This window comes from Mytilus californianus, unplaced genomic scaffold, assembly GCF_021869535.1.
Source record: "Mytilus californianus isolate M0D057914Y unplaced genomic scaffold, xbMytCali1.0.p SCAF_2, whole genome shotgun sequence".
Taxonomy (NCBI): domain Eukaryota; kingdom Metazoa; phylum Mollusca; class Bivalvia; order Mytilida; family Mytilidae; genus Mytilus; species Mytilus californianus.
In genome coordinates, this window is record NW_026262668.1 from 31,946,361 (window position 1) to 31,958,525 (window position 12,165).

General features: G+C 32.6%; 1 protein-coding gene across 1 annotated transcript in view; it reads left to right on the forward strand.

Annotated features, from left to right (window-relative positions):
• Window positions 1-12,165, forward strand: part of LOC127729700 (uncharacterized) — a 91,779-nt gene that overhangs the window by 42,684 nt on the left and 36,930 nt on the right. The window contains exons 6-8 of the mRNA XM_052237546.1: window positions 135-371; window positions 3,391-3,537; window positions 11,363-11,656. Of these exons, the coding sequence (XP_052093506.1) occupies window positions 135-371; window positions 3,391-3,537; window positions 11,363-11,656 (678 nt within the window). The remainder of the gene's footprint in view (window positions 1-134; window positions 372-3,390; window positions 3,538-11,362; window positions 11,657-12,165) is intronic.

The following is a 12,165-nucleotide window of genomic DNA, read 5'->3' on the forward strand; positions in this document are numbered from 1 at the left end:
ATCAGATGTATGCAAAAACAATTGTTATACAAAAGTATTTAAATACGTAACGTTCTTTAAAAAACTATAATACTTGCTTTATGCGTCTTTACATTTCTTTTTGTGTGTAAAACATCTATTGTCTCTTATTTTAGTATCAAGATTCTGTCCTGATAGCTTCATTGGAAATATTTACTGGGAGTCATGTTACAAATTTATCAACGAACCTTCAACCTTCTTCGAGGCAAAGTCGAGTTGCCAGTCAAGAGGAGAAACACTAGTGAATGTACCGGAGAACATTCTAGAAAATAAGACTTCATCCGATTACAGTTTCCTGGTAGCTGCAGAAGAGTATTATTACAGTAATTTGTTTGCCAATTCCGAAATTTTTAGTAAGTACTGGAACAACAAAAAGAAATTTAGCAGGATGTTTTTTATTCTTTCCGGCTGAATAAGAATTCTTGAGCAACGACTTTTTTTACTAGTAGTTAGAATTAGGTAGTCATACCAAGAAAAATATTTTGTTTATTTCTTGTTGTAGATGAATCAAAAGTCTCACAGGACAGTGGAGATAAATAAAATACAAATAAGTTATTTTTTAGCCATTTATATTATCAAAATACTTTATACATTCTTTTAAATTAATGAACAAGAGAGGCGAAAGATACCAAAGTGTCATTCAAACTCATAAGTCAAAAATAAACTGACAACGCCATGGCTAAAAAAGAAAATGACAGACAAACAACAGTTCACAAAACACAACATAGAAAACCAAAGACTGAGCAACACAAACCCCACCAAAAACTGGGGGTGATCTCAGGTGCTCCGGAAGGGTAAGCAGATCCTGTTCCATATGTGACACCCGTCATGTTACTCCTATACAATACGTTGATAAGTTATATCAAGTGATTAGACATCACGCAAAAGCGGATTGGTAAAATTTTGGGTAATTTGGGTTTTTTCATCAATGTGTAGTCGATTGATTTTGATATAGACTTTGTAAATTCCAATACTATGCTGATATACTAGCAATTAAATTACATTCAACCAGCAACAACATGCTGTCAAATAGGTATTAGCTGGAAGATTCATATTCACCGATTTGATCCAAATTCTCATATTTGATTTAAATTATAACATATTAAATCGCATATCCAAAGTGCAAAAGTCAAAAAGAAACAATTTAAAATACATGGACTAGTTGTAATGTATCAGCATTTCGTGCGTGTTTAGACTAGACGCCATCTACTGAATGATTTCCGAAAAACGATTGTCATACAACCCGATATAAACATAAATATAGATAGACAGACATACACGTGAAGTCGTGTAAAGACGATTTTTTCAAGTTTGTTTTATTTAATGTCGTACATTGATAATATATAATTAAATCACCGTTTTGCATGTACAAGAAGGATTTTTTGTGGGCCTGCTCAGTAAACGAAATGGTTATTCCTGGTGGCTAAAGGTGTCTTTTCTGTTTAAGCATTGACTACAGGTTTTTCATTAAAGAACGTTTTTAAAAATTGTATCCCGAATAAAGTTGTAGAACAGGTGGACATGTTATTTTCTCTCTTAGTCTACAAAAATTCAACTATGCACTTTGTTCATCGATTTCCAAATACTAGCGTATTATACAAACATACATTTCAAAAAAAGAAATCCTCGAAAGTACCGACAGTACGGATTTAAACGCAAGTAGATATATTGCTAGGTGTGATCTCAGTCTATTCGCATAAGCCAATGATGTTTCAATTGAAAATATTGATAGTATATTAAACTCGTTCAACAGTTAAACATTTCACAACATTTCTACAATAAAAAAGATGAACAATATATTATTATCGATATAACAAGACTCTGATTTCTCCACTGAGATAACTTCACAACTTTACAAGAAAGTCGGGGTTGCCTTACATCTTTAATAACGAACATACTACCATAAAAGGAAATATGGGTTATTTTTTAATGAGACAGCAATCCAACACCACAAGTATGGGTCCACTTTAGCAGTCTCTTAGATTTTAAACAATAAAATATTGCAAATACAATAGAATGACAATTTATGTCGACACATGTAAACTGTACTATGTAAATATTTATAAGATAATGATTTCTTTGATTACCCTTCAAACATTATATATTGCATTAAAAGTGCTAAAAAGTTTTAAGTTTTCAAAGTTACTTTCATAGTCACCAAGGTGATTGTCGAAAATGAGTTTGAATATTTTCGGTCACTCATTTAGAAGTTAAAGTAAACTTTAGGGAACATTCTTCAGTAAAAAAGAGGCGAAAGATACCAAAGTGACATTCAAACTCATTAGTCGAAAATAAACTGACAACGTCATGGCTTAAAAAAAAGACCAACAGGAAACAACATTACACAAAACACAACATAGGAAACCAAAAACTGAGCAACACGAACCCCACCAAAAACTGGGGGTGATCTCAGGTGCTCCGGAAGGGTAAGCAGATCCTGCTCCACATGTGGCACCCGTCGGGTTGCTCATGTAAGTACAAACCCGGTTAGAAGTCGAATTCGGTAGGTCACATTCGGGGAAAATGGGGTTACGACAATGATTGGCGTATAAATTCAATGTCTGTTTCGAGTTGATAAACCGATTTCAGTTTAAAGGTATATAATAACTTGACGTTACTGGGGCATTAGCTACGAGATATAAAAAAAATACAAAGATGATTTTGTTTTGTTCAATCATTAATGAAAGTGAAATAGTGATAATAATTCGCTTTTTGCAGCAAGTTCAGTTCAATTTTGTCAAAATAAGCTAAGAAACATTCCTGATCAATTATTCACTTGCAAGTGAATAATTAGACCTCATTGAATCCGTATTCATGTGACCTTTAATTTAACCCATTAGCTCGAGATTGGTTACGCATGTATTAGTCGTGTTCAGCCATTAAAAGCAAAAGAATGTCAACATTGAAAGTGAAACAAAGGTGAACCATTTTGTTGACTGATTCAATCCACAAAAAATCATTCTTATACAGGTAAAAATCGATGATTAACCTGTTATTTTTTTAACCTATAACATGAAATCAAACAGACCTAGAAAAGTCCAATTGCACGAGGTCGCTACCTATTTTTATTTATGTTTGTGTTTATATCGGGTTATGTGACCGTCGGCAGTCTTCGGAGGTCATCTCGATGGTTAATTAGATGGCGTCAAGACTGAAATACACACGAAAAGCTGATATATATTATCGAGACCATGCATTGTTAATTATTTATTTCAGACTTATTGTGATTTGAATATACGTTTTAGTATGTTATAAATCAAGTATGAGAATTTGAGTCAATTCGGTGAACATGAATTTGACAGCTAATGCCCTTTAAGTAATTATATGATACCGATGTATTATAGCTATATTTATACTAAAAATATTTTACAGTGATGGATTTTTGGTATAAAGGTTCTTTGGTTGCCTCAAACACTTGTGATAAACTCACTTATTCTGACGGAGGCACAATAAGCTCAACTGAAGACTGCAATACGAAATTGCCGTACATGTGTGAAGTAAAAGGAAAGGTTGACACAGGTAAATATGACAGAACTTAAGCCTATCACATACTCAGAAGTTTACACCGATATATAAAGCTGATTATAAACATTTGGAAGCATCCTTGTTTCCATTCATTAAAATTCTTGAGAATTTATTGTTTGATAATCATATTTAAAAAATATACCCTAAGGATCAATCATTTTGATTAGCAGAAAGTTAACAATCGCGAGGCATTCCAAATTCATATTGTATTTTCCAATAAATTTCAACATCTATGACTGCACGTACTCCCCATGACAACGTTTCAACAATGCATAAGAAAACAAACTCGTAATTTAAGTATGGTAAATGTAATTTAATTATAAGAATTGAATCCTTTTTTTTGTAATTTGACAGGGTGGTACAAAAAGTAAAATCACAAAAATACTGAACTCCGAGGAAAATTCAATCGGAAAGTCCCTAATCACATGGCAAAATCAAATGACAAAACACATCAAACGAATGGACAACAACTGTCATATTCCTGACTTGGTACAGGCATTTTCAAATGTAGAAAATGGTGGATTGAACCTGGTTTTATAGCGCTAAACCTCTCACTTGTACGACAGTCTTATCAAATTCCGTTATATTTACAACGATGCGTGAACAAAACAGACATTATAAATAAAATAGTCAAAATATGGGTACAGCAGTCATCACTGTGTTACAATATCAAAACAAACAATTATTTACAAAAATAATATGTATAATAATATTGACACAGGTAAATATGACAGAACTTAAGCCTATCACCTACTCAGAAGTTTACACCGATATATAAAGCTGATTATAAACATTTTGAAGCATATTATTACAAGCGGTAATAGTGAGCACATTTAAATTATGAAGCATTTTCACGCTGCATACAAAATGTGCATCTGTCAACGCTTTTAAACCCAAATAAAATTACAAAAAGAAGAGTTCAATTCTTAACTGAATGTTTTAATAATAAAATAAAGAGACTTTTTATTAATTAGCAATTGTTAGACACAATATGTAATATTTTTGAAGGGAACATCTAAGAACTAGATGTTTCGGAACGACACGAATGGACCCGTTCGCAAAAAAAGCTTGAAACCATTTTTAGGAGTGGAAATTTGAAAATGAAAGTCTGTATAACTGTTTTTTTTTTACGAAATTTTCAAGTCCAAAGCCCGTAATTTCAGCAAAAATCAATGGAGCGGAACCAAACGTAAACTTGATCTGTAACTCACCATAGTTAACTCACATACTAAAAATCAGCTCAATATGTGAAGACGTTTAGGGGGAAAATCCGTATAATTGCTATTTTCATGAAATTTTCAAAATATAAAGCCCGTAATTTCAGCAAAAATCAGCGAAGCGGAACCAAACGTAAACTCGATCTGTAACTCGTCATAGTAGACTCACATACTAAAAATCACCTCAATATCTGAAGGCCTATGGAAAAAAGTCATGACCCCAAGCAAAAAATCTGAGGTAAAATGAAAGGTTTTGTCATGATTATTTAAAATCATTAAGAATATATATGGTTTAGGGGTGGGGACATATATCGCACAGTTTATTTAAACCTTAATAATATGCAAGGGGGGTGGGGGGGGGGGGGGGTATGACATGTCGTACATGGATAAAACCTGCAGTCAACTAGAAAGTCATTTAACTCTGGCGGATAGCTGTCGCATTGGCAACCATACCACATCGCCTTCATTTTATATTTAAGCCATATGAAATCAAGAATCTGAATCTGGATCTGAATGGATGGAAGGTAACAAACTAGATGTGTCGGAACAACATGAATGGCCCCGCTCGCAAAAAAAGCTTGAAACCATTTTTAGGAGTGGAAATTTGAGTATGAAAGTCTGTATAACTGTTATTTTCACGAGATTTTCAAAGTCCAAAGCCCGTAATTTCGGAAAAAAATTAACGCAGCGGAACCAAACGTAAACTCGATCTGTAACTCATCATAGTACACTCATATACTGAAAATCAGCTCAATATTTGAAGGTGTTTAAAAAAAAAGTCCGTATAACTTCGTTGCTGAATGACGGAATGACGGTTAAGGGTAAAACTATATGGCCCCGACAACGTTGTTGCGGGACAATAAAACATAGTGCTATTAGACACAAACAAATCTTCTCAGTAAAATCAAGTGTACTGATGTGCATGTGCATGAGTAAATGTAGGAAGGGGTAATTATTTCCAGTCCAGCTGTATGTGGTAAGCTTCAATAATCACCAATGTGTAGGCTGAGCAGTTAGATATAAACAAAAGCCACACATATAAATAGATGGTCTTTGTCACTAGTTTGAACATTTGCTTCATATCATTCTTCTGGGTAAATGGAATATAATTGAAACTACGAAAACAATATGAGCAGAGTATGCCAACGTTGTATTCATACTACCCGATACGCCATTGACAATGCAGTCAGTTGTTCAGGTCAAGGTGTTGATATAACATACTTACTGTGTGCTTTTTTGATGCAAACGTCTTATTTTGCCGGTTTTTTGTTCCCCCTATCTAAATCTATTAAACTGTCGTTTAAAAACTTGCATCTAAATTAAGTGTGATTTTTAAATTTGTCATTGTCGTTATAAGTGCAAGCAACCATGTAAAAATCCCTAACAGCAATTTAAAATTAAGGAGATGTGGAATGGTTCCAAATGAGCTCGAGAAAAGTATCCACAAGTAAAAGCAATACTGTAAAGTAAGCTATAAAAGGTCCCAGCATGACTAACAATTCAAAAGAGAAAACAAACTTCCAGAATTGTACTAGAAATACTAGTAAACGAAAAACAATTACGGTAGACAGCAACCAAAGATAATTCTTGGATTTCAGGCTCCTGACTTGGGATGCGCACATACAGAATGTAGCGAGGTTAAATACAAATTTAGATACGATCCAAGTAAACTCACTGATCCTTTGAATAAACTTATTCTTAAAGTTCACCAATAAACACCGTAGTAATATCTTTAGATATTGTTTTTATCGGTACTTACATTGATTTTGAAGAAATTAAACCATTACTAAAAATATATGTACAGTTGTAAATACTCATAATCCTACATCCTGTGGATACTGTTTACTTATATTTTGGCATTGTACAAGGTAGTGCGTTTCTCAGAAGTAATAATATTAATGATGTCTTTACATTGAAACCGTGTATGTGTATTTATTGATACTTTAGTTTAGGAGAAAATGATTTATTCCTTAGTTGGAATTGGCTTTGCACTAGGCTAAGCTGAAGATAGATATATAATAAATATAAATAATTAACATACGATACCTATTTAAATGTACCAAATACGCATTTCAACTAATAATGGCTCAACATGATGCTCGATGCCAATCACTATTGTATTTAGAAATTCGAAACTTAAAACATTCGTTGAAGAGCTGAAGTAATCGGAAAGGACACAATTAAAAACCAACTCCAGACTCAAAGCTATTGAGGTAGGTGAAGTTTAGTTTTAAAAAAATCAATATATCAATTTAGCTATTGTAATATTCTTAAGCTATGTACAGGTTTTGATGACAGCACGAAACTCTGAATTGCAGTCCACAAATAACAAATTTTATGATGCATGACACAACGATTCCTAATCGCCTGAAAATCTTAATTTTACAATAGTTAGGGCCTATGATGACCCTTCACATACACAGATTTTTCTTACGAGTCATTATGGATCGCTCAAATTCACAGATCCTCACTACTTGGCCACTTTTACGACCGATTTATGAGTTGTTACAAGTTACTACAAGTATTTACGGTTTATTACGGATTATTATGATATATTTACGGCAAAATTCAACGATTTGTTACGATTTGTCGCGGATAACTATGAGCATCTTACGAGCATTTTACGAGCATTTTACGGATTGTAACGAGTACATTACAGAATGCTACTATTCATCGACGTTTTTTGTGTCAGTTAAAACTTGTTTACTTGTTTACGTGTTGTTACGAATAGTTACGAGTATTAACGAGTCCTTGCCAAAACATATAAATCCTGCAAATCTCAATGTATCATCAATACGTAAGAAAATATATCTATTCATAAAGTACTCTTAACTACACGAAAAGTTCGCTTAATAACTCTTTAACAATCCATAAAGTCATGGAAACACAAAATTGTAAACAACACGTAATCACTCGTAATAGAGGTTTCCCGATTTGCTACGTATCAGGTACGATTGGTTCGTAACTCAACCGTTAGTGTTGTTTTGGAGTTATCATTTAATGCATTAAATTATCTTATTAATCATGATCAAATTTAAGAAATCGAATTGCATACCAGCAAAATCTAGCTTAACTTTTTTTTATTTGATAACGATTTCACCGATTAAAGAACACTAAATTCACTTAGTTTTTGATTCTATATAAGATTATTTAGTCAGTGCACAAGTGTATGAATCAAACAGACCTTACACGAACCGAGTTGAGATGGCCTTTGAAATGAACATATAGATTTGCTTTTCTTTGTGTTTAATGTATTGGTTTTTGTTTTTGTTTTTTGTTTTTTTGTTAATATTTGAAAAAAAAATTGAAAGAATATTTTCTTACGCATAAACAGAATTTGGAATAATTAAAATACCACCTATGAACGACTTTGTTAAACACGTATTTCTGATGTTGCTCAGATACGTTGACATGTCAAAATTGTGTTGATTTCTCAACGTAGTTCTTGCGTAATTTTGAAATTAGTTATTATTATTCAAGTAATTTCGACAATAACAGAGAAAAAAAAAATCTTGAAATGATGAGAGAGCTGGGATTTCATATTAAGTGAGAAAAAGGGCATCCTTCTAATGTTTTTTTTTTATCAACAACTGAAGACTTTTTTTCTAGAAATGAAATGCATTATAAAAAAGTAAACTGAAAAATATTGAAAAATAAATATTTTTACTACTCTATTGACGATAAAAAAAAACCCACCAATTTCTAGAATTGTTGAAATAAAAGAAAAACAAGAACAATTTGTCACCTAATTATAGTAAATTGCACTGACACTCTGCTTGAAAAAGTTTGCGAGTGGTAATTTGACCCTTTCTTTGTAATTTTATTATAGGAAAAATATATCAAAGATGTGCAAGATGATTTTTGTGAAAATGGCGAAAAATATAAGAATTTTTAATATGATAAATATTTTCAAATGTGACCATGACATTTAATGGTTTATATGTTATTTTGACAATTTTGAGGGACTTGCACAGTCCAATATACAATTAAGGTTTTTAGTACCGCCCTGCCTATTATAGTTTTAGTATTATTTGATCATTTTAAATACATTATTAATGAGGTTGATTTTGTCTGGTGAATTGGCTCATTTTCATATCTTTAATCAACCAATTCATTTTATCTTGTATTCATAATATAACAGGCGAACATTGGATAGATTATACATGTGCTTTTATACTTTAGCTTCTTTTTGCCTTTGTAATTTCAGGGGAAATAAATCTAAATTACAAACCGTTCGTGCAACGATAATTGCAATCGTTTACTTGAAAGCATATTCGAGTACACACAATATTATTTGCTATAAATACGAAAAATATCCACGTGAAATTAATACCAAGTTGCAGATAAAAATCCTCCAAATACTTTGATTATGATTCATGAAACAAACGTTTACATTTAGTGTATACACCAATTATTTTCAAAAGTCAATGACGGCTCCCAGTTCGTACTACGGTTGGTACGGTAGCAAATCCGTAAATAATCGTAAATAATCCGTGAACAAATCGTAAACTAACCGTAATAAATCGTTGAAAAAATTCTGACTCTTAGCGAATTCTTGCGAGCAGTTTACGATACTTACGGAATGTTACGAGTTATTTACGGAAAAACCAATCCGTGGACATTCGTAAAATTTTTGACATGTCAAACAATTTTCCTCTCATTTCCACTGGTAGTAACGTCGTCATATCGAGGAGCGTTTAGTTCAGTGATGTTGTCATAGTTTGGTTAAGTTGGTCATGGTTTAGTTAGGTTGCTTCCCTGAACGATTGCCTCAGTTCTTTTCAAATGAACAAATAAAAAGCAAATAAGATGTTTGAATCTATATTGTAAGTCAAACGATCTACCTTGGAATTGTTGTTTTTAAGAAATTAACGCAAGATAACCAAAATATCGAAATTGATATGGTTTGGTTAAGCGATTGACATGGTTCAGTAAAGTGTCTAGAAATTCGTCATGGTTTTGATCAAATTTGTCATGGTTTGATATCAATTAATACATATTTGTTTCACCTTAAAATTGATAGTTTGTTTGAAGGCACTTGTGAAAAAACGAAGTTACACAATTTATCAATTGACTAAGAAGAACAAAGCCTGTTTAACCAAATTTGGTGGGCGTAATCGGCAAACCGTATACTATTCATTTTTACTTTTCGCGTTTTTCTTAAGATAGAACATTAATATAGCCACTGCTCTTTTTAACTGGCATTCGATCAAATAAATTACAAAAACAGAAAGCGTTGATTCTGTTTCACCTAGAATCTTTTCTCCGTTTGTCCATGATGGACTCTGCGGGGATATCGTGTGCCGCGTCACTAGTCAAATGGTTAAAGACGTCTACCTAAAGTTGTAAAACGTTGCAGCTAGTCAAAAAATAATTTGTTTTTCATTTTTTTTCTAGCAAACTATACATCTGTTGTTTCTATTTTGAACCAGATTATGTATATGATGAATAAAAGGAAATGTGGCGGTTGTGCGCCGATGATACAATAACCCAACTACAAAACTAACCAAACGATATCGAGAGGGCACCATACAGTCTTCAACCCTCCACGGGACAAAATGATAATATGGACAATAGTTAAAACTTATTTTTTTAAATAAACTATGAATGAAATACTATGAAAATTATTTAAATTATGAAAGATCACAATTTCGAATTCGAATTATGTCGATAAAATGTCCATTTTTATCAATTATTATTACGAATGACTAGTTTTTGTCATATTACATAAATGTATTGTGTAATATCGTATTACCCGTTTAAGCTTTTTTCTTTTATGCAATAAAGTTTCGATAATATCAGAAAAAGCTCTGTCGATCTAGTATTTAGTATGAGAAATTATACATTATTAAATGTGATTGAAAAAAATAATTTCAATTCCAAGATACACTTGTTATTTTGTTTGGTACAAATAAAAAATAAGAAGATGTGGTATGGTTGCCAATGAGACAACACTTCACAAGAGACCAAATGACACAGAAATTAAGAATTATAAGTCACCGTACGGCCTTCAACAATGACTAAAACATTTACCGCATAGTCAGCTATAAAAGGCCCCGAAATGACAAATGTAAAACAATTCAAACGAGAAAACTAACGGTCTGATTTATGTACAAAATAATGAACGAAAAACAAATAGTTTTTATGATATACAGCAATTGAAACAAACGACAACCACTGAATTACAGGCTCATGACTTGGGAAAGGCACAGACAGGCACAGCTGGCACAGCTGGCACATACACAAGTACATTTAAACTGTGTACGACCTTATGTTTGACCCGACAAGACAAGAAATCATCGTTCTTAATAGCAGAAAATAATTTGGACGAAGATGAATATTGGCAGCAGAATTTCATTCTGAAATTAAAAAAAGATGTAACGTTTTGTCTTGGATTCATGATTATTGTCGAGCCTGCGACTTCTGTCGCAGAAAGGTCGACATAGGGATAGTGATCCGGAGGCGACATTTTTCAGGAAAATATTGGATATATTTTGTAATTTGCTATTTGAGTCGAGGAAAATAATAAAATTTCAGTTGAAATCTTATTTCATGTATATGTATTATGATTTTTAAGTTTGTATTATTTTTTACATTTTTAGACAATCAGATGTCCATAAGTATAAGTGTGATACCCTTGTCGGATGACAGAATTATGCACACGTTATGTAATCTTTCAAGACCATTATTACCAGGAGAGAATTTATATATTTCCATTAATTATAAACCCATTGCTAGAGATCGTATATTTGCGGTGGACGGTACAGGATTACAATATGCAGGCGACCTCACCTCTATTTACCCACGCGTGCGTCGTAATGGAATTCATCTATGTAAAGTCACAGGGTTACATAACAAACAAAAATGGTCGGCAGAATTTTTGTATCAGGAACCAGGTATGTAAAATCGAGAACCAAAATATCAGCTTCTGATTTGTATGCCCCCCGTAGCGGATGGGGCATTAAGTTTTACCCTTGTCCGTCTGTACGTCCGTATGTCCCAAAATTGGTTTCCGTTCTCTAACTTTAGTTTGCCTCAACCAAATGTTATGAAACTTATACACACTGCTTATTAACACAAAACACAGATCAAGTTTGAATTTTGGTGGCGTCACTTTTTCCGTTTTAGAGTTATAACATACACATATGCCCTTTCATAAATGGATAAATTGCTGAATTTTTCGTTTCCGTTCTCTAACTTTAGTTTGCCTCAACCAAATATTATAAAACATATGCACAATACTCATTACTACAATACAAAAATCTAGTTTGAATTTTGGTGATGTCACTGTTACTATTCTAGAGTTATGTCCCTTAATAAATGGAAAAATTGCTGAATTTTTTGTTTTCGTTCTCTATTTTTAGGTTGCCTCAACTAAATTTTAGAACTTATAATCAATGCTCAT